This window comes from Passer domesticus, chromosome 6, assembly GCF_036417665.1.
Source record: "Passer domesticus isolate bPasDom1 chromosome 6, bPasDom1.hap1, whole genome shotgun sequence".
Classification (NCBI taxonomy): domain Eukaryota; kingdom Metazoa; phylum Chordata; class Aves; order Passeriformes; family Passeridae; genus Passer; species Passer domesticus.
The window spans coordinates 45,056,618-45,078,587 of NC_087479.1; the positions used below are offsets into that span (position 1 = coordinate 45,056,618).

General features: G+C 47.3%; 2 protein-coding genes, 1 long non-coding RNA gene and 1 other non-coding gene across 5 annotated transcripts in view; 3 read left to right on the forward strand and 1 right to left on the reverse strand.

Moving 5' to 3' along the window:
• The first annotated feature begins 20 nt into the window (after positions 1-20).
• On the forward strand, positions 21-4,649 carry RPLP2 (ribosomal protein lateral stalk subunit P2). Its single transcript, XM_064425127.1, has 5 exons — positions 21-170; positions 596-719; positions 2,423-2,471; positions 4,016-4,114; positions 4,532-4,649. Exons 1-5 carry the CDS (start codon positions 40-42, stop codon positions 4,606-4,608), a joined length of 480 nt encoding a protein of 159 aa, XP_064281197.1. The 5' UTR covers positions 21-39; the 3' UTR covers positions 4,609-4,649.
• On the forward strand, positions 2,604-2,736 carry LOC135304053 (small nucleolar RNA SNORA52). The gene has a single exon (XR_010365489.1). It is a non-coding gene; the product is annotated as a small nucleolar RNA SNORA52 (small nucleolar RNA).
• A 4,153-nt stretch (positions 4,650-8,802) lies between the features above and the next one.
• The window catches only part of PNPLA2 (patatin like phospholipase domain containing 2), a 30,507-nt gene continuing 17,339 nt past the window's right edge, over positions 8,803-21,970 (forward strand). Inside the window, exon 1 of one of the 2 annotated variants that reach the window (XM_064425126.1) lies at positions 8,803-8,820. Coding sequence is in view for 1 of the 2 variants with exons in the window: in XM_064425124.1 (XP_064281194.1) it covers positions 10,511-10,697 (187 nt within the window). In the remaining variant the exon portion in view is untranslated. Of the gene's footprint in view, positions 8,821-10,352; positions 10,698-21,970 lie in introns of those variants that run through there. The other variant, XM_064425124.1, reaches the window with a different exon arrangement.
• On the reverse strand, positions 12,051-17,611 carry LOC135303380 (uncharacterized). The gene is made up of 2 exons (XR_010364864.1): positions 12,254-17,611; positions 12,051-12,157 (listed from the first exon to the last, which is right to left on the reverse strand). It is a non-coding gene; the product is annotated as an uncharacterized LOC135303380 (long non-coding RNA).

Sequence of the window (21,970 nt, forward strand, 5' to 3'; positions counted from 1 at the left end):
CTCCCCATTGGCCTGCGCGCTGCCCGCCGCTCCGGCCCAATGGCAGCGCTCGTTGTTGACGGGTGCCGGGAAGAAGGCGTTGCCGAGGCCCCGCCCCTTCCTTTCGCCGCCGCTCTGCCCTCGCGCGCGCACGTCCCAGGCCGCTGTCCCGCGCCGCCGCCGCCGCCCAGGTAAGCGCGCCGCGCGCCCCCCTCCGCGGCAGTGGTGCCGTCCGGCCCGCGCGCGCCAGCCCGCCGCGGCCGCGGGGCTCGGGCGAGACCACTCGGGGCGGGGGGGGTAGGAGGGGGGGAGCGGCGGCCATGTGCTCTCCCGGCCTGCGCCCGGGCCGCGGCTGGCGGAGGGACGGGCCGGGCCGAGGCGGAGGCCGGGGCGGCAGGGCCGCGCTGCCGCTTCCCTTCGGGAGAGGTGTGCGCTGCCGGCGCGGGCGGGAGCGGGTGCGGGCCCCGCGCTGGCGCAGTGTGCGCAGCGTGGCCTCGCCGGCCGCGGGGCCCGCTCTGGAAGCGGAGCCGGAGGATGGCGGCTCGGGGGGAGCAGGGATGGGCCCCTCCGAGAACGCGTAACCGCCAGGCTGAAACTCTCCCGGGCTGTCTTGCAGGATGCGTTACGTCGCTGCTTACCTGCTCGCCGTGCTCGGGGGCAACGAGTCCCCCACGTCCAAGGACTTGAAAAAGATCCTCGACAGCGTCGGCATCGAGACGGACGATGAACGCATGAACAAGGTGGTGTTGCCTCTTAATTCCAGGTGTCCCAGCCAGCACCAGACATGGGAGCTCTTTCCTTGGCCTCAGTGTTCCCATTGCCTCCCTGTTGATCTACTCTTAGGCTGTTCAGACATTTGGTGATCCTTACCGGTGTGAATTCTGAACACTGCTGAGCCAATCATAAGTTTTTACAACTTTTGTTGGAAGTCTGGCTTTCTTATTCAATACCTCTGCAAAGATCTCTGTCAGTTGTTGCTGACTTCCGGTAGTTCAGGCTAATCATCCCCATGGAGATGATGGCTGCATGTAAGGATGCACTGAAAATGTTCTGGCATGGTGTACAGTGTGCACTGAAGATTCATTTCTTATTTTTGGTCAGTGTTAATTCAGAGCTAACACTTTTGAAGGCCTGATCCTCAGTAATTCATCCTTATTTAGTGTGCTGCAATGGAGCCTTTGTTTCCTCACCAAGAAACATAGGCAGGTCCTAACATGGAGATTAAAGGTATTTGAGGATAATATGTAGGAAGATTTTGGAAATTAATACAAAAGTGATTGTGTTGAAAAACAGACTTCTGAAGAGTATCTTAATTAGAATGCTTCTTGTGGTGTAATAGATCTTCAGCATTGTGGACCTAAAAATAATTGGCGATAGGGAAAAAAACCAAGAACCAATAAATTGTCTTATGAATTGTCACATACTCCTATGTGAAGTGTTTCCAGAAAGGTAAAGATGAAAAGAAACTATTTTCCCAGTATTTTATCATAGGCCCAAGGAGACAGTGCATTGGCTGAGCTGACAGCATCCTTACTGTGGTTTGGAATGTTGGTTTGAACTCGTGGTGCTCCTGTTTATATCTCAGGTCTTTTGTCTTTAGCTCCTTTAGGTTTAATGCCTTAATGAATTAATTGCTTTCTCTCCTCCTCCAGTATTAGGAAAGCTGTTCTAGAATCTGTTTTGATCATAATTAATTTTTGGATTGTCTGTATCTTAAGCCTGTGTAAATGTAGTGAAGTGTTAGAAGCACCTTTCTCCTGGATGGAGCAGTCCTGCAGGCACAATTTCACACATCCCACACTCTGTGTAAGCACAAGGTGCCTGTTAAAAAGCTCTTGGCTAAAGTCCTTTAGCTTTAGCCACTGGCTCCTCATGTCTGGGACTCGCCAGTAAGTTCTGGACCATTTTTTAAGTGCTTGCTTTAGCAGTTTTGGGGATTGTGTTTTGCTTTTCTCATCTCTGGTTATACAACAATGGTCCTAATATTAAAGTTGGAACTCTGTGTTCCAGGGCAAGGATACAATAGCTTGGCTTTTAACATTTGGTAGGGCTAGCAATGGGACCCTGTGGTTTTGGGTCCAGAACCCAGTGCTTCAGAGCCTCCCAGGGGCCATTGAGCAAGAAATGTAAACAGTCCCTCAGTGACTTACACTGTTGGTGGGGCTTCCTAATGGTTCCACAACATCTCTGTATGCTCTTTTTTTCAAGGTCGTTGGATTAGTTATGAATTCAGTAACAGATTTCATGAAAATGCTTAAAGTATTGAAGACTTAGCTGAAGTTTTCATGTCAATGTACTGTTCTGCCACTGAGAAGTAAGGAATTTTGGGGCTAGATAAGCAGCAGTGTGGAGGCACTGCATATGATGATTTATCAGTATTTGTTTAAATGTAGCTTATTCTTCTGCTGTTTGGAAACTCTAACATTGTAAATTTTACTTATAGGTTATTAGTGAGCTGAATGGAAAAAATATTGAAGATGTAATTGCCCAGGGTAAGTAAGAGTCTCTGAGTGACCCAGGTAATTGCCTCTGTTACTTTGATAGCCTAGACCTGAGATATGCAGTTGCTGCCAAGTCACAGACTCTGTTCAGCGTTGTGGATCACAGCTGAATTGAGTGGAATCAGGTCCATTCTAATTCCCTGCAGGTCAGTGCCAGTACCTGCTGGGTTTCGCTTGTGGACCACATTAAACTGGAGAACTGAAGCATGGATGAGCTTACTGGAAGTCTGCTCATGATGGAGTTTTCTGGACATGTTGATAAGAGACTGAGCTGTCCTTTGGGCTCTCTAGGAGATGTTCTGTGTTTTACCCTCTTGTGTGCACCCGTGATGTGAAGCATGAGGAACAGGCAGTTGGCATTGGGGTGCAGCTCCACCCTCTGCAAGGAGCACAAGCCTCTCCAGTGCACATGTCTTACAGAGCTCTCAGCATTTCCTTTTCCCTGAGACAGAACTCTGAGGGCTGATTTCCATAGAAATTTGTGCTCTTGCTGAGGCTGGAACTTTTTACATGAATTGACTGGGTCATAGTGGCTGAGGTAGTGCAAAGGTTTCTGATTAATGATTTTTTATTTCTTGCAAGTGTATAGGCACAAGGGAATCTGCAGGCATATTTTTGTTTAAAGGTAGCCAGGACTTTGCCTTGCTGTCAGGAGTAGGCACTGGGCATTTCTATCCATGTGATTTGAAAGACCTAAGAGGGCTATTATACTCATGGTTACAACACATGCTGTCTCTTTCTGTAATACTTTAAATAATTGTTTCTTAGAACATACATGCATATGAAACATGTTTGTTTACTTTGCTAGTTTAATTAGATCTTGAAGTAACAGTGAATTATTTAGAAACTGATTCCCAGAAATTGGAATAGAGGCAAACATAGTGTTTACATGACCTTTGAATGCCAAGGGAGCCTTGGTATGTGAAAGACAAGAGGCCAGAGAAGTAGCTGGCTGTCCAAACACAAGCAGAAATCAGAAGTCTCCAGGGAGATGCAATAGGGTTCATAGGGTGCTGAGGAATTTGTTTAAAATACTGTACTCTTTGCCATAAATAAGTCAGTCTTTCCCTTTCTCTCCTGTGTCATCCACTTACATGCTCAGAGTTCTCTTTACCCTTAAAGTGGAAAAAAAAAGGAGCAGGGGAGGCCAGTGCTGCAAATATGTTCCTTCTGAGGTACATTATCACTTTCTGGGCTACTGTGCTGTATTCAGAGAACAATGTGGGTGTGCGAAATTGGATGTGTTTGCTGCTATTTTTATGACAGCTTTTGGAAGAAAGGGACTTTTTGAAGAGAAGAAAACTTACTGATAATATGCTGCCAGTGTTCTTGGGATAAGCCTTTGTCAATCTTAAAATTCCCGAATTTTTCACAGAACAGTTTATTATGGATGCAGCCTCTTGTTATTTTCAGCAGGTTAGTGACATGTTAAGTCCATAGACAGGATCAGTTTCTTGCTGCACTCTTCCATTTCCCCTAACTTCAGTGCTTGGGATGAGCTTGTAAATAAATACCTTCTCTTGTGTCCCATTCAGGTAATGGAAAACTTGCCAGCATGCCGGCTGGGGGAGCCGTGGCAGTCTCTGCTGGAGGAGGCTCTGCTGCTCCTGCCGCAGCCGCGGCCCCTGCTGCCGGTGAGTGTGAGTGGAGAGGTGTGGCTCCAGGGCAACTCCTTTTGTCTCTGGTAACAGCTTAACAAAACAACTGAGTCAACATTTCAGGGCTTCTCCACTTCAGCAGTTCAGTATGTGATGGAAGTGTCAACTGAACAGTTACTTTTCCTTTGGACAGTCAGAAACATTTGCTCTTTGTCTGCCTTAGGATTGGTCTTGCTTAAAACAGAATCAAAGAGACTTGGTGTAAAGCACATTCCTGCAGCAGTAATGTCTGTATCTGTTCAGTGTTATTTGGTTGCTGAAAGGGAATGAGATGAACCCTGGAGGCTCCAATACCAGTAGGCAGGGGAGCTGAGAATACCAAAACTTGTATTTTGATAATCTGTGGTGCAGTGTTAATACTGACTATTCACTTGGGCTTTTTTTTTCCTTCAGCTGAGGAGAAGAAAGAAGAGAAGAAGGAGGAATCAGAAGAATCTGATGATGACATGGGATTCGGCCTCTTTGATTAATTATTTGTTACAGAGAAGTTATTAAAATTCTTTGTTTTAAATGTTTTTGTGTTGTTTATTATTGCCATGCAAGTGCTCTTGGATTCAGCTGTTCTTGAAATAGCTCTGACACAGCTTTGATTTTTATCTCTGTCTGCAATAGGTTGTGAATTTTCTGACAGACTGTGGGACTCAGCTCTGAGAGTACTGAGGAAATGGCAAAGCTTGTGTGAACCTGGATGCTTGTTTTGACACTGCTGTTTCTTAAACAGCGTGTGGAAACTGAATCTTCCTCATGTTAGCCTTCTCCATACTATTTTGCTCTCAGTTACTCAGTGAAGTGGCTCATCTGTTCAATAAAAGGACCTTGTTTTCCAGGATCTGTTTATTCAGTTGCAAAATGTGAAACTGAATGAACAGCAGGCCTGAATTAGGCCAGAAACATAATTTCAGAGCTAATTATAGTAATTTGGTTTCTAAATATTTAAAAGCACCAATTTCATTACTGTCAGATTTCCAAGATCTAGGGACAGCACTGATAAGCACTGACAAGGATTTCCTGTCTCATCCATATGCTTAACAGTGTAACCAGAAAAAAAAAAAACTAACAGCATCCTGCTGTGATAGAACATAGATCAGTGCAGAGGTGCCTTTCATGCTGAATGCCTGTTCTGGGCTATCAGGACATAAATCCTACCTTGATCTGAAACATGAGAATGGTGGTTCTGGAGAACTGAAATACCTCTGGCATGTCAAGAAATCAGCTTGAGAGGAAGGTAAATTTTGCTTTATTTATGAAATGTCTACTGCTAGAAGATGGTTTTGGCAGGCAACTTAACCTGGCTTCTTGTGGAAGTCTTCACCTGGCAGTGTAGATAAGTACAGTACAAATTGCAGGTGTGATCATCTTCCCATGATAAAGTCTGCACAGGTAGAGTCAAAAAGATCCCCGCAGCGTGCATGCTGAGGAGCTTTTCTAATGAAGTTGTTTTTGGGGAAAAAAAAAAGCGATTGCTGATACAGCTGTGTTCATATGAGTCATTGGACAAAGCATGGCAAGTACTTCTGGGACTAGAGATGGTGAAATCCAAGTAGGAAAAACTATTTTATCTCTGGTGTACTGAGAGCAAACACCAAATATTTCACAGCCAAGAACACTGCAAGAGAGCAGTTGGAAGTTGGAGCCTCAGAATGGTCATGATTTGAGCAACTAGCCCCTGCTGCCCTTCTCTCCCTGGTGCTAGAAAAATGTACAGTAGCAACAGTGCCAGTACCTTTCATCTACTTTGTCTCTTAAGTGCCAGCCTGGTGATTTGGTAGTAATGGAAACCATTCATTGTTCACCATAGTTCTCTGTCAGACCTGTCATGGCAGTGGTTCAGCCTTGGGAGCAGTGGGGCTGTGTTGCTTTTTTTCTTGGGGATTTCTCCATTTCAGATCACTGAGAAAGAGTGGGTTTTGGATGTGGTTTTACTGAGAGGTGCCTTCCCCCTCCCCAGTAGTGCTTTGCTGCTTCAAGAGCACCATCAGTGTTTACACAGGAAGGGATTGCCCTGGCACACCACTCGGTAGGGTTTTTCCATGCACAAAGGAATTTATTTGAATGGCACTGAGCTATTCGATGAGTTTGCTGTGCCCAGGCTCATGGGATGGAACAAATATGTGGTGCCAGTTGCTGGCTACTGTGATGAGGGGAGGAGTATAACTACATCTAGACTAGCTTACTTTTTCACCCTGTTTTTCTCTATCTTCTTCATATGACCTTTTAAGCTTGAATTATGTGCCTGATCCTGTGGTGGGTGTCCTCTTAGAACCTTTAAATTCCTTTGCAAAAGTGCATGATTTTCATGAAAGCTGTCAGTTAACCTGCTCTGAGAAAAAGGATAGCTCATTGGAAAACTGTTCTGAGAAGAAACTTCTGAGGGCAGCTCTCAGGGAAAGCTCTGAAAATAGAGCTCTCTGCAGTGCCACAAGGAGTCAATGTAACAAACACCTCGTAGGTTTTTCTTGAGAAGGTCAGGGTGTGGCTCATCTCTGCTCCAAGATTTCACACACATTTTGCAGAATTTGCTAAAACCTCTTCATAGTGAACATTTCTTCTGAATACAAAATCAAACCTATTAAGTTTACTTCCCCCTTCCTTACCTATTTATGAAACTGTTGCCACCTGATGGCTTTGTACATGAGCAGTGATGTGCCCGGAAGTCTATTGCACACTTGTTTGGTGCTCTGCATGGAGTTCACTCTGTTCTGATTTCAGTGACCTTCAGCTGTGAAGGAGATGGGATCCCTGCTTCTGCTCTGGAGTCACTGTTCTGAATTTTCAAGTCTCAGTGATGCCCTTTCAGGTGGGTGCATTGTATTCCATGATTCTCTCAGAGGAGACTAGTGCCTGCTAATACTTGGACTTGTGGCCTATCTGTTCTACTTACAGAATCCATTTTAGCTAGAGAAGATTTTTCCTGAATTCTTATAAAATATGGGCTCGAGGGCATTGAAGAGAAAGGGAGGGACAGTCTTGTGCCTGGAGATTACACTAGTAACTGATCATTACCAAATTGACAGCAGGGGAGAGTGATTTAGTCATAGGCTTGACATTGAAACGTGCAGGCTTTCCTCCCTGGTACACAAATGCCATGCTGTCTCAGATCAGCTCTCACTGAAAATCATTCCTTACAAACGTCATGGGGCAGGCAGAGGGACGAGGCATCTCCACTACTTGGAAAACAGGGAGAATGTCCTGGGCACTACCATAAAGCAATAAGCAATGGCTCCCTGGGGCCACTCTCAACTGGTTTCACTCTTACTACCAAGGCCCCGTTTTGCAAGCTGCTACATGCAGGCAGGCCTGCTGAACTCAGTAGGTTTGACTTACATAGGTACAGAGATGGCTGTAGCACCTTTCCTAGAAGAAAAATTCAGTCCCAAAGGAGCAGGATTGCACCTCTGCCTCAGGACATGCTCCTGTGAAGCAAGTGCCAAAAGTCTGCCATGGAATAACCTGACATACACAAACATCACAGGTAAGAAAAAGACATTTAACTCCGGCTTTCCAGCGATGTTGAGAGCACTTGGGTTGCGCTTCATGACTGGTGTCCTTTTCTTGCTGGCTATGGACAACAATTCTGTGATTGTAACATTCTGGAATCAACATTGTAACAGGCTGCCTTTGGTCTTCCCTTGAATTCCCAATGGCTGGGAAAAACACAAGGTCTTGCCTGAAAAAGCAGAGATTGTTAGCCTGTATGTTATTATCTTGTAGGTACTAACAGCTCACCATTCATTGGGCTAGAAAAGAAACACAACAACGAGAGATTGCATGTGAAGCTGTCTCTGTGGCACCTCGACTTGCAGGGGCACGAGTGGATTTGAAGAGTTTCAGTTGGAGTTTGGCACACAGGAAAAGCTGCCCTGTAAACCTTTCTGATCTGGCTTACTGCTGCATTGTGAGCAATAGCAGAACTGTAGTGCTTTCTAACTGGGGGGAATGAGATTAGTTTTGGGGGTTAATTTATTTTTGAGAAAAGCACAGTTGTTTGTCAGCTTGCTAGTGCCAGTACCCAGGCAGCACTCCACAAGAGATTAGTGTTCACATGGTTCGTTTAATCGACCTGTTTCAACAGGGCAGCATTAACCTCCTCGAATAAGTAACCTTGAGGGCCAAGGCAGAGCGATGTAAACAACTCAGGATGAGATTGCTGTTGGGAAATCAAGTGAAACTAACTCCAGCATTGTCGAAGCACTGTTGTTTCTATTTCCCAGACACACTAGGAACATTAAGGCTTGTGAAATGCTGGAAAAAGAGGGAGCAGCGCTGGTTCCAGAATGAAGATGTTCTTGTGGTTACAAGTGCTTGGGAAGTATCTGCAGACAAGGTTCAGTGGTCAGTTTTGCCACAGACTTCTGCTCAAGTCACAGCCCAGTGGCCAGCTCTTCTGAGAACAATCCCTGCTCTGGAAAAGGCGAGACACAATCTTTCCTTTGGGGTTGACTACATGAAAATACCTTTCTGTGTCATCAGAAGCATGGGGTGGAAGCTCCATGATGGCCCTGGTGTGAAGGGCCTGTAAGAGAGTCATGGCTCAGGTGTGCCAGGGCTCACCTCTCCAGGTGGAGATGAGGGCTGGCAAGGGTTACGTAACCACACCAAATGCAAGGGAGGAAGGAAATTACAAAAACAACTAGAGTTAGGAGAGGAAGGGAGAGAAGGGTGGGTGTAGAGACAGGACCAAGGTGAGCAGGGTTAATGCTTTATGTACTCCAGATGTTAATATGTATAAAGGGGAGTTCTGGCAGCTAGGTGAGGTGGTGGGCTTGTGGGCAGGACCTGAAAGAAAGATAAAGCTGTACTCCTGCCTGTCTGATGAAAGCAAAGGGCAAACACTTCATGAAAAAGTGCTCTGTCTGTAGAGGCTGGAGTGTGATGTCTAACTTGAAATCAAATATTGGACTTATGCAAGGGTTACCTGCTGAATTTAGCTTCCATCACGTGACTGTGAGGCACTAGACTGAGGCATTAAACAGCTGTTCTTGCAACCTGGATGGCCACTCCTTAGGGAGGGTATTGGCCTCCCTCATATCATTTGAAAGGATGTTTGGAGTGGAAGGAAGAGGAAGAGGGGCTATTTGGATGACCTCCACTAGCCTAAATGGTGAAAGAGCTGTTAAGTACACATATAACACTATCTTTTTGATGTCTCTGTAAACTTTCATACTTTCCTAACAATTTGGATGACTGTAGTCTGTATTGTTTATGGCAAGGAAATCTTTACAGCTTCTGAAATCTATTTTGATGATCTACTAGCACTGGCCTCTCACCCAGTGCTGCTCTGTGGCAACCTTGTGCGAAGTACTGCTGAAAATCACAGTTGCCCTGACTAAATGTAAGCATTTTGCTGTGCTTAGAGGCACGTGGAGAAAAAAATATTGAGAAAAGGTTAGGAAAGGTAAGCAACTGTGTGTCCATTTTGGTGATTAGTGTACAACAGTCTACAACTTCCTTGTGAAGGGAAGAGAAGAGGCAGACACTGATCTCTTCTCTCTGGTGAGCAGTGACAGAACTGGAGGGAATGGCCTGAAGCAGTGTCAGGGCAGGTTTAGGTTGGATATTAGAAAAAGGTTCTTCCCCCAGAGAAGCGGTCACAACACAAGCCTTAACAAGAGTTTAAGAAGTGTTTGGACAATACTCTTGGGCACATGGTGTGACTCTTGGGGACGTCCTGTGCAGGTCCAGGAGCTGGACTCGATGATTCTTGTGGGTCCCTTCCAATGATTCTATTAGTTTTGAGGGGGGACAGGGAGACTGCCTTTTTTTTCCAGTTCTTGCTCTGTGACAAGACTTGTCTCCTTCTGACTCCTCAGCTTTTTGTGAAAGGGAAAAGCTTTTCCTGTTCTCTCTCGTTTCCTTCCCGATCCCTGAAAAACAAGGGAAGCCCCAAGGACTTGGAGTAGATGCCAAGAATCAGGGTGTTCGTGAGGGAAGGACAGGCAGCTGCCCCAGGACAGGGCGAGGTTTGGGGCGCCGCGAGCAGCCGCAACCCTCTCCCTCCGAGAGGCTGCCTCGGCCCTTGCCGCTTCAGGGCGGTGCCGGCACGGCTGCCGTGGCTCGGAGGGCCCGCAGTCCCCCGGGCCGGGCGAGGGGTTCACCGGAGGAAGGGTTGGCAGGAGGGGCCGGGCTGCCCGGGGCGGCGGCCATGCCGGGGCGGGCCCGAGGGCCGGGCCGCCGCCTATAAAACTGGCAGCCGGCGCCGCTCTCCCAGCGGCAAACCCTGCCGTGTTCTGTAGTCGAATCCTCGGCAGCAGCGCTTCCCGGCTGTCCCGCCCGTCCCGAGGCGGTGCGGAAAGAGACCGCGGCTTCCCTTCTCCGCCGCGGCTGCTGCTGCCTGCCCCCAGCACCCTCCGCCTCCGGCGGGGCGCGGAGGCCATGTTCCCGCTGGACTCCACCTGGAATATCTCCTTCGCCGGCTGCGGCTTCCTGGGGGTCTACCACGTCGGCGTGGCCAGCTGCCTGCAGGAACATGCCCCGTTCCTGGTGGCCAACGCCAAGAAGGTGTACGGCGCCTCGGCCGGGGCGCTCACCGCCACCGCCCTCGTCAGCGGCGCCTGCCTCGGTAAGCGCGGGCCGAGCCCGGCGCTCCTTCGCCTGTTCCCTTCTAATTTGTTAATTAGAGCACCAGCGAGGGGATGTGGGTGTACATATGTATGTGCGTGTAAATAGCGCCGCGCCCGCCTCCTGCCGAAGTGCGAGCGGCGCTTTGTTTTGAAGGCCTTTGCCCGGTCCCTGGCGGTGGCTGAGGTCAGGGGGGCCCTGGCGGTGGGGAGCAGCACAGGGCTCCTGGTTCTGACACCCACCCACACGGACGTGTACAGCGTGGCCTTGTTGCGCTCGGTGTGTGGGCTTACCTTGCTTGGGGGTAGGTCTGGTGGCGCTCTGGGTGAGGACAGGAGCCTCTTGCAGGGTGCACACTGGCCTTGGGTGGCTGTGAACGGGAGGTGAAGCGGCTGGAGATGGAGACATGGAGTGTGCGTGTGCAGATGGGCGCTGGGCAGCATCTCTGAGGAGCACAGCCTTCAGTCTGCATGTTTGTTTCTGGAAGAGTGTTGCTCCTTGGGTTCTTGGGCACTGAGGAGTTCTCTTGCCCTTTGCAAGAGCTAGAGCTCCAGTTTAGCTAGATTTTATCTCTGTTTTCAAGTTACAGAATGACCTTAAAAAGTTATCTCTGCAGCAAGCACAGTGTATGTAGTGTGCCCCTATGCCTGGGGAACAGCTGAAGAAAATGGTCTGTGATGCCTCCTGGCTTTTTTGTCGTTTTACACGTGGGAGAAAGCTAACAAACATGTTAGTCTGTACTTGGAAGCTTTTATGTTGAGAATAATAAATGCAGAAAAATTTTTTAAGCTTGAAAGAGGATTGTGAGACAATCAGGTATATCTGTTTAGTCTCAGAGAATTATGAGCCTCTCCTAGAGCTAAGGGCAGCCAGAGCTTTTATTGCTTGAAGTTCTCTCACCTTGACAGGTGTTTTTCCACAGCACTCTTTGTTGAGATGTAGCCCTCATGCAGCAAAAGTTAGTGTTTTCTGTGTAGTTAGGTTTGACGTTTCCCCTCCTGAGCATTTTGTTGACAGAAATGCCCAGTGAAGTGCAGCCATAACTTCTGGAGCTCTTAACAGCTGCTCAGACCCCAGTCTCGAGGTCTCGAAAGCTGTAGTGATGCCTTGGTGCCAACCTTTACTGTGGACAAAGGATAATAATCCCTAATCCCTTCTTGTGTAGGGATCCATTTGCAGGTAGCTGCCAGGGATTTAGTTGTTTAATTGCTTCTGTTGAAGAGGTGACTCCCCAATTAGTTCCCTAACTGGGTGATCGCTCTGCCACTCCAAGGCGTGGCACAAGTGTGAGACAGGCTGATGGTAGTGCCCAAATCCTTTGCCTTGCTCAGATGCCATCCTGAGTGCTGAGCAATCCTGTTATCATGTTTACTTTGAACATAAAAATAGCCAGGACAGAGCATCATCCACGGTGTGGCAGGCACTGCCCTGAGGGAGGCATCCAGCCTGGTAGAGAGCTTTCTGTGGATCAGAATAGGTTTTCCCACTCGCTGTGAGGTACAGTGGGAGTGTAAGAGAACTGGGTTAGGGGCCATCTTCTGGGATGCATTCACCTACCTCCTGAAGGAGGGCAAACCATGCTCTTTAAAGCTAACCAAGGCTTGGGTCTTGGGTGTTCCAGTTCTGTCTTCTGTTTGACTTCTCTGGAGTTATTTTCTTCTGACTCACCTGCATGACTGACAGTTATCTTTGGTAGAGAGCAGCTCTGTCTAAGGCAACAGAGTTGGCTTCTGAAAGTAAAAGCACACGGGGTGCGTGGCCGTACCTTGTCCGTGTCATAAACCCTCCTGACAGTGCAGCTTCCAGGCAGAGGTGCAGAGGTTAGAATGAAATCATAGAGGTAAAAGAGGACAGGGCAGGAGGTACAGCTAGGCCTGAACTGGGAGAGCAGTTCATTGTCATACAGGCTCTTGGGGTCCTGAGTACCTGTGCTGCTGAGAGCAGGCCCATGGGCTTTGAATCCTGTGGCAAATGCTGCTCTGCACTGTCAGTTGCTCTGTCCATGAAACTGCAATGCTGAATAGTGTCTCTTGATGAATGACAAAGGGGGGAATTTTGCAGAAAGAAGCCTTGCTTATTTACCTGTGTGTAGATAAAGTTAGTGACCTCATGCCTGTGAGCTCAAGAAGACTCTCCTGTGCAGAGACAAGTACTTGCAGGGGAGGAGTGGAAAAACCTCTTCCTTGGGGGTTTTTCTGTGAGTCCAGTCTTTTGAGACCCTGATCAGAGAGAGCAGACATCTTGCTTGACTTCAGAGAATAAGATCCCACTTAGTGGATTCTTTTCCAGCTTTTTCCCTCTGGCCTTTGCATCTGTTCAGCTTGCCTGTGAACTCATTCTGCTTTCTCTATTAGTTAAGACCTCACTGTCATCATTTGTGTAGGACAGGAAGGCTTTGCTATGGGCTGACACTGAACTGAAAGCCCTGACCAAGTGATCTGCAGCCTTCAGAACACACTGTGGGCTTCAAAGGCGTGCTTGAGAACACCAAAGAGAACAACATTGGGCGTGCATATTACTTAGGCAGGGCACCTTATATTTATATAAGAGATCAGGAGGTATTTACAGTCTGATATGACCTTGCCTAGCTCTGGTTAAGCACTTTACCATTAAGTTGTAGGGATCTTGGATTTGTTATTCAAGGTTACAACAGTGATGTTGCCTTGCATCTGAAGTGCTCTCTCTCTCCAGCTTTGAGGTTCTTATGTTTGCTGGCATGAAAAAGCAGTGCAATTTTACCACTAGAATAATCTGTATGGGCGTCAAGGTGCATTGGGCAGTCTCCTGTGTTTACAAGTTACTTGATTGTGCATAGTGCAGTGTTGTGGCATGAACAGCTTCTTGCCCCAAGGGTATTCTGGAAAATAGCCTCTGTCATACCTATACCATCTCTTGGGGCTCTTGCAGTCCAGCACACAAGGAAATGCACCTTTATATGCCAAGCAAGTGAAAAGTTCTCATGCTGGCATTGCTCTCTCCTCTTTGTGTGTACCTCCAAACCTGCAGCTTTTCACACATGCTAGGTGTGGAGCTTTGAGGATGGTCACCTGTCTGTATAAATCTGAAAGGCAGCGGCCTGGGTGAGAAAAACTGGCTTATGTGACATGGTGAGACCGTCCTTTTTCAGTCAGGAGGAATGCTAAAGTGCAGCTACTGTAGGATTCTTTCATCCCTAATACTGAGTAGGGAATGTAGTTTTGGTAAGGTCTAGAATCATCTCGCTTTGGTGAGCTGTGCCTGCTTTGGGAGCATAGCAGCCTGAATAAATGATGGGATGTGAAGCTGTATTCACTGAAAAGCTGTCTTTGAGCTGGTACTAAGTCCCTCTGACTCACAGTTAACCCACAGCATCTCAATTGTCTGCGTGGCATGTGAATGTTGTCCTGGACAGCCCTGTCTGAGGGTGGGTTGGAGCTGCTGAATTGCTTCTATTTTGGGGGGAAGGGGTGGGTTCTGCTGGCAAATGCAAAGCTGGCTATCAAACCCCATCTGTGGTAGTTTGCTGTTCTCCTGAAGCATGACAAGGCATGACAGAAAATGAAAAAGCAAGCTGAGGAGATGCTTTTAGTACTAAGAATAGAGACAGAAAGCCGTGTGTTGCTAGATTGGGTAGTGTTGTTTGGGATGCTCTTTGGAAAGCATTTCCTGGGTTGTTTACAACATTTAAAAATTATTTTAAATTGCTGTCTTAATCAGGACTCTGTCTCAGGATTGACGTGAGATGAAATAACAGTTATTTGACATTTGGGTTTGCTTGTCAGCTGTCATCATGTGACCACCAGGAAATGTGCTGCTGAACTGTAGAGGCGTTTTCCATTGGGTAGCAGGAGCAAAAAAAACCCAGAAACAACCCAATGAACAAAACCTTTTGAAACTGAGATAATCAGTTTCAATATCAGCATCTTAAATGTTGTGCTTCTGCAGTTTGATTATGTGCATGCAAGGGCTTAAGAACTGGTCATAGAGATTTACTTTCTCTGTGTTTGTGTAATCTTAACACCAAATCCCAGATTGACAGAGGAAAATAAACCAGCTTAGAGTCTGTGGAATCCTCAGAGCAATGCCAGCTTATGCTGGCCAAAGCATGAATCAGGATGCTTATCCTGGGGGAAGTATACGTGATGCTGTCTTCTGTGTGAAGAGAGCTACGGATCCCCACAGGGACACACAGGAAAGTTCTGTAGCATCTGTGGTGTCTCAGTAGTTAGGTTCCTCTTTGCACAGGTGATGGGCACTTGTACCTCCTGCAGAGGCTCTCCGTGGAGAAAAAGTTGTTGAGGTCAGTGGCCCTAGCCCAGGAAGGAGAGACACCTTTATGCACTTACATGGAAATATGGATATAATTAATGGGGAACCTTCTGGTGCTTCTTGGAAATGGTAAAGCTTTTTTTCTGTGGTGGAAAGAGAGGTGGAGGGGAGATGTTCTGTGCTGACATAGACGGAAATGTTCACTGGCTTGGTGGAGAAGCTGCTGAACCTGGATCAGTGCCCTCAGCAGTCACAGGGCTGTGGGATCAGGTGTCCAGAGGAGTAAGCTGGCAGCCAGAGCACCCTGCAGGACCTCTTGATGGGAGGGAAAGACTTTGTTCCTGCTGTCTGCTTGGCTTTCTGTAAGGAAAGGTGCTCTTGCAGGCATCTTGCTGAATGAATGCAAGGGAAGCCAAGGAGCCACTTCTAGCAAAAAACAGTCCTAGCAAGGCATGTGTTTATTCTTTTGGCACCCCACATAGACAGCAGGTGTGCAGAGCAGCTCAGTGCCCAGCCTTGCTGTCAGCCATGGCAGCAGCTGTGCAATGTCACTGGTGACAGCACAAGAGGTCTTTGGTCATTCTTCTGACCCATAGGTTCAGCACCTCTCTTGAACTTGTAGCATGTCTGACCTGTTCCACTTCTTTCTGCCTCTTAGCTCCCCAAACTCTTCAAGGCAACTGCAAGTCCTCCATGTAAAATAGGAGAAGCTGTTGTATGTTCTTTAGAGTGCTGTGTCTGCTTACTGATTGTGTTTGGAAGCTTAGTCCTGAAAAATCAAAAAGCCTTCCTCAAATTTCTTGTTGTGTTGTTCAGTTCCAAGATCCTGCTGCCTGCTCCTGCTGCATGTCCAGTAGCTGGTGGTGGTGCTTGTTTCCTGTCTGTTGGGAGGGCTGTGTTAACTTCCAGTGCAGTGAGCTTGGATTGTACTCAGGTGTTGGGCCCCTGCTCAGTCTGTGTTTCTTCATGTTTCTCTCTGGGCCCTCCATGAAGCACAGATGAAATGCTCCCTGGCTTGGCTGGAGAGGATTTCCACCTCTTCTGTGGTTTCTACAGAACTTGAAGAGAACCGTGCTAGGGCTGGAAATGGTAATTAGTCGTCTTTCTGGAGATGGGAATGGGTGGGCCATCTAATTACAGGACCTTTGTAAAAGGTCAGAAATGTTACTCCAAGGAGCAGTGTGAGTGGGTGGCTCCTGTTCACCTTGCTCTTTCCAATATAAACCCTGCTCGTGGCTGAATTCCAAAGTGGCCACCACTTCTCCATTGAATTCTCTGCACTTCTACACTTTTGTTGCCCAGCTCTAATACTTATTCTCTTCCTTTCTGCTAAGTGTTCTTGGGACTTGAGGTGAAAATCAGGATGTGTCTTCAGTTATGTGGGAGTCAGCAGAGCCTATGTATTTGCCTTGGGCTGTGTGCCTTGTCAAGCAGGTAGAGTGAGAGCTAGTGAAAAGGAGGGTAGAGGAAATGATTCCATGTGGAAGGCCCTAAATAAGTCCATGTCCCTGGAAAAAGGCAGACTGTGTCCTTGAAGTGGTAGAGTCTGAGGCAGTAGAAAATCCTTTCCAAGGAGCAAGGCAATAGAGGCAATTAGTGAGCCTGGGAGTGTAGAAATGTTGCTGGAGATTGTTGTAGCCCTGCCATTTGTAGCTACAAAGGCCAGAGGAACGGAGGAGAGAGTTTTTGTCACTTGTGATACAACAGCTGCTTGTGGCAGGCCTGATCCTGTCCCTGGGGTTGTGCTGATCTGCAGTGCAGTGTGTTACATCAGGTGTGGGAGCTGGTCGCTTTATTAGAACCCAGGGCTTTGTGCTACCCTCTGACACTCTCCCAGAACTGAGCTGGTAATACTTTCTGGTACAGATAAAGGCCAAATCCCCAATGATGACTTCTGCCTGACAAGACCTTTGGAATCTTCAAGCTTCATGAAGTGTCTTCTGCCACTGTTTCCCAGGCTTTTAGCTGTGCTGTGCCTGGAGGATTTCTTCTGAGAATGAATCATTCTCTTCCTCTTCATACACTGAAGTTTGTGTGGATGGATATTGGTTTTGGAGGCCTTTCTTAGGCTTAGGATTTAAAGGATTGAATATCATTGTAGCATTGGAGGTTCTGGCAGTCTCTTAGCTTGCCACTCCTGTGGCTTGTCTAGTTTAGCATCCTGAAGTAGAGGAGGTGACATCTGAGTGTGTAAATGAATCAGGAATCCCTTTGCATATCCCATGTTAATTACAAGGGCCAGTCTTGCTGGCTGCATTGAATGCTGCTGATTCAGTGCTGGGCCTGGCAAAAAAAAAAAAAAATCCAGTGTATTATGGAGGCAGAGTGTGGGTTCAGGCTGCCATAGTTATGCCATGCATGGAAAAACTTGGAGTCCTGTTTCAGAGTGGGCTGTCAGCACAGAGATTTACATTGATGTATCTATCCTAGTGTTCTTACGTAGCACGATTGGTAAAATAATCTTTAAGGGAAGCATTTAACTACTAGCTGTATTTTTGCACACAGAAGATGTTATGTGTCAAATGTTCATCTGAACATCTGTCTTGCTGTTCTTGTTTGTGTGCTCAGCCCTGTGGGAAGGGTTGAGCAGAGGCTTTTCCCCTGCCAGGGTCTGTGCAGCCCTCTGTGAGCAGCTCCTGTCCTGCTCATGCAGTTGTTTTCAGAACCTCGGTCGTGTTTTGGCTGGGGTCCACTGCTGGTGTCTCTGGGAGAAAGATAGCATTAGTTTCTAGATTTTTCTTGCCATGGTTCCCAAGGTATGCAACCTTGTGATCTGCCTGATGCTGCTCCAAGAAAACGAGAATCATTCTAGAGCAAAATGCCAACACCCCTTGCCAGAGGACTGCTTTGGAAACTAAGTTTTTGATTCTCACTTCCTTGCTGGCGTCTGCCCTGCTTATGCCAGGGCCAGTAGGGAAGAGTTTGGGGTGTAAGGTGACACTTGATGTGCCAGAGAAGGGAGGGCAAAGTGGGCCCTGCACTCACAGGTGCACAGGGAGGGGCTTGGCGTGGATTGCTGGGCCTTGTGAGCATGAGAGCTGGGCATGATGCAGGCTGAGAGCCAGGGGAGGGTGTCAGGGCTGCTCCTCTCCTCTGTGCTGGGGTTTTAGCAGTCACACAAGTGTACAGTGGAAAGGACAGGAAGGAAGACAGGCTGCTGTGTGACAGAGCCAGCCATGTTTCTGGTACCATCTCTGAAAGCACACAGGAAAGCTTTCTGCAGGGCTTAGGCTGATAGCCACCAAAAGCCACTACTTCTGCCTCTGTGCAGACCAGAGAAGAAAGGTAATTTCTCATTACAACATGCATTTTGGTCTCTTTCTCCCCTTCACTAGCTTTCTCTGGATGAGTACTTGCTTTTGAAAAAAATTCTTCAAACTCAGTATTATTTGGTCCAAAGTGAGTAGCAAGGATCTGAGCTTCACTCTGTCTACTCTGTGAATCCCCTTTTCTTGTCATCCCATGCTCTCTGAATTGCACTAGAGCATGGGATGACAAGAAAGGGATTGATGCATGGATGAAGATGGAACATGGCTTTCAGTTCAGTTTGCCTGGAGTCCTGAGCAGTTTTTCCTTTTCATTCACTGTAATGTCATTTAATTTCTCTAATGCTATGAACAGAAATGCAGCGTTAAGCCTCATATTAGGGCATTACAGTAGGGAAAGACTAGACTAGTGGGTGTTGCTGTTGTGGTTGTGACAGAGGGATCCTGGCTGGCTGCCTGCACTGGGCTGCCTCCTGCCCTTCCTATCGATTGTTTCACAGCAGCAGCTGCCCTGTTTTCAGATTTGTGTTGCAAAAATAAGCGCTCCCGTCCTGACCGCAGAAACAAAGCAAGTCTCGGCTTGCAGAACAGCAGTGCTAGCGAGGCTTTGGTGTGCCAACACTTCATCAAGTCCAGTGCAGAAATGTAGCTAGAGACCTCATCAAGCCTGTGAGTTCTTATGCCTGCTCCTGTACAAAGTAGAATAATGGGCCTTAAGGTGAGGTATGAGTGGTGTATCTGCACTTGGGCTTGCAGGAGGGTCCTACCCTGCAGGTACCAGCTGATGGATGGGCATGTGGCAGTCACTGGGCTGCCTTGTGAGCTGCTCTGTGCAGGAGTAAAAACCGTGGCAGCTTAAAAGCAGATCTTCATCTTATGTTCCTCATATCTAGCATGTGGCAATAGCTCTGGTTCATCTATTAACTGGAATCTAGAGCACGCTAACCATATCTTTTGGCTCAAATGGGAAAAATGTCTCCTTTTGGTTTGGCTTTATTTAAACAGGTAACATAACTGACAGATTCCCCCCCCCCCAAGTTGAAATAGAAAAGCAGAAAAGCAAGCATCTTGGGACAAACATTTTAAGAGGGAGGCTTCTGGTTCTGAAGCAGTTGCAAATGATCTGAATTTGCATAGCCCTCCTGCTGCACAGCGTGTCTTGGGCTATACAGTTTGTGTCTGGTCTGAGCATGAAGAGTCTGAACGAGAAGGTAGTGTGGGCTGAGCCCTTCTTTTAGCATCTGCCTCTGGCTGCAAGAGCTGGCCTTACTTGAAAAGCTGTCTCTTTCTCTTGGTGTTTGCACTTGTCCTACCTGTGAGGTCAGAATAGGTATTGCTGGCTGTAGTCTAACAGGGATCCCTAGGAGCTGCTCCAGTAGGGTGTCAGTGCCTCTCATTCGCGAGCAAAGGGGGAGAAACACCATTATGTACCCCTGGTGGCCAGGCTTTCCAAGAACTCTCCTTTACAAAATTGTTTGTTTGTTGAACTCTGAGGGTAAATTCCTGCACAGAGCCCCTGAAGCCACAGGGAACAGCTGGTCAAGCAGTAGGACAGTCTGTAAACTGAGTGGGTGTGGTTGTGAGGGGCGTTGTGTTTACCTCCTAGGTATCACCAAAAGCAAAAATAAGTTTCCTTCCTGTATCTCTTATCTGGAGCCAAGTGAGCTGAACTGTTTCTTACCTGGTGGCAAAATAGCTGGGGAGGAGAATTGAGTGAAGACCTTAAATAAAATAAAAAATACACATCAGGACAACAAAAATTAGGGAAGTCGCAGAGGAACAGCTTGTTCTGGTACATGGTGTTTCTCAATCAAACTGGCTTACAGGAGGATGTGCACAGATGTGAAGAGAGTTGGTGCTTTTGAAGACTTCACTGCTAGCTGCCATCCCCCAGCCTCAAATGTTTGAAAATGGGTGCTTTTTAGTTGTGTCAAATAGTGGCAGTTTTACAACTTCTGGCCAGTGAGGGATATTCTTTCCACAGCCAGTGCTTTTAGGTGTCTGTCCAGGATTTCAGGTGGAAATTAAAGAGCTGTCACCAGCAATGGGGTACACCTATCACCTGAACATGTCTAATAAGGGCAGGTTGTAAAACATTGCTTTTTATTTTCTGCTGGCATGGATTTGTCTTTGGGGCCCCCTTTAACATCTCCTCAGGCTGTCTGATGGACTGTCAGAGAACATCTTGGGTCAGGTTCCCATTCAGGACAAGCTGGCCTTTGTTTAGCTTGGCTGCTTTTTGCTCTCTTGGGACAATAAGTGGAAATTATTTGAAACTGTTTGCTTCAGCATGAGTGTGGAAAGTAGAACAGAAGTCTACCCAAGCAGTGGGATCTTTCACAAACTGAGGTCATTGCCATTGGGGTTGTCCTTGGGTCACTGGCACATTGGTGTGCAGTGCTCCTTGGGATGAACAAACGGGCACTTCGTGATGATCTGAGCTACCCGAGAGGAATCATCCAGTAATGTTCTCTGTTAATTATTTTCTAGATGTCAGTTTGAAAATTTCTGTTTATAGCTTTGTGGGTTTCTTTTGGGCTGGTGACAGGAGTGTGTTGTAATTAGGACTATATGATCTCCTGGGAGAGGCCAGGCAGGAAAGCATGTGCCTTGCTTACTTTCGGTACTTAGAAAATAAGCAAGTGCAGGAGCTGTGCATGCTGAGCTGGAGCAGCTTAAGGATTTGTGCCCTGGAAGATCATGGAACAGCTCTCCTGAAACCTCTGCTCATTGTCAGAGACTGACTTTTAGCTCTTCAACATATGTGGCACAGAACAGCTGAAATAGCAAGAGACGGGCAACCAAGATAAATTAATGTAGGGGAAGATCATGCTAATAAATTCCTTCTGACTCATTCTATTCCTAAATTTACATCCAGACTGGGATCTGCCAGTGGGATAATGACAATTCCAGCAGTGTTCAGCAACCAGCTACATTGAAAGCAAAATATGAAGATTTTAGCTGGGGACTCTTAAAAGGGACATCCGTGCTGAGTATAACACAAACATCCCTGGAACAGAGAGCTGAGCAGAACTTAAGGAGTTCTGGAATGAGGACCCGGGTTATAGGATACAGGACTCCTGTCCTGAAAAATTTTACAGTCGAAATAGCTTGGTCATGTGATTCCAAACTGACAAGGCATAGGGCTGTCCAGGGCCTGGGGGAATAGCAAAAGTACCTGTGCTTCCTTCTGCTAGTTGGCTTCCTTTCAAAGCTGTTGGTGTGTTGGAGCCTTAGCTGGGTAGTGGGAATGAGGAGGGAGGAGTGTTGCTGATGTGTAGGAAGGAGTCCATTTATTGGTGTTGAATGAGAAGCAGGTTTAGTGAGGATCTGCAGCTTCCTGCCTGCCACACTAGTCCAGGCAAGTTATGGCATCTGCAGTCTGGGGTGTGACCTCTGTGCTTCCTGCCAGCAGGGACAGAGTGCTGCCCCTACATCCACCAGCTCTCTCTGCTGTCCTTTGCTCTCCATCCCTGTTGGAGAACTTTTCCTTTCGGCTTGTATCCTATTTACTGTTGCACTAGGCAGGGATTGGGAATGTCCCTGGCACAGGTGATCTTTGTGCTGACACAGAGCCGTCCCAGAGGGACCTGCAATGTCATGGGTGAGCTGCAGGGTTGAATATTCAGAATGCCTTTCTCCCTATCTAGCTTGCTCTGCTATTTTTGTCTGTGTCTTAGGCACTTTTTTCCATTTGAAATACTTGATGGGTCATCTATGATTTTACTGGCTGGCAAATAGATACCAATATGGGCTAACA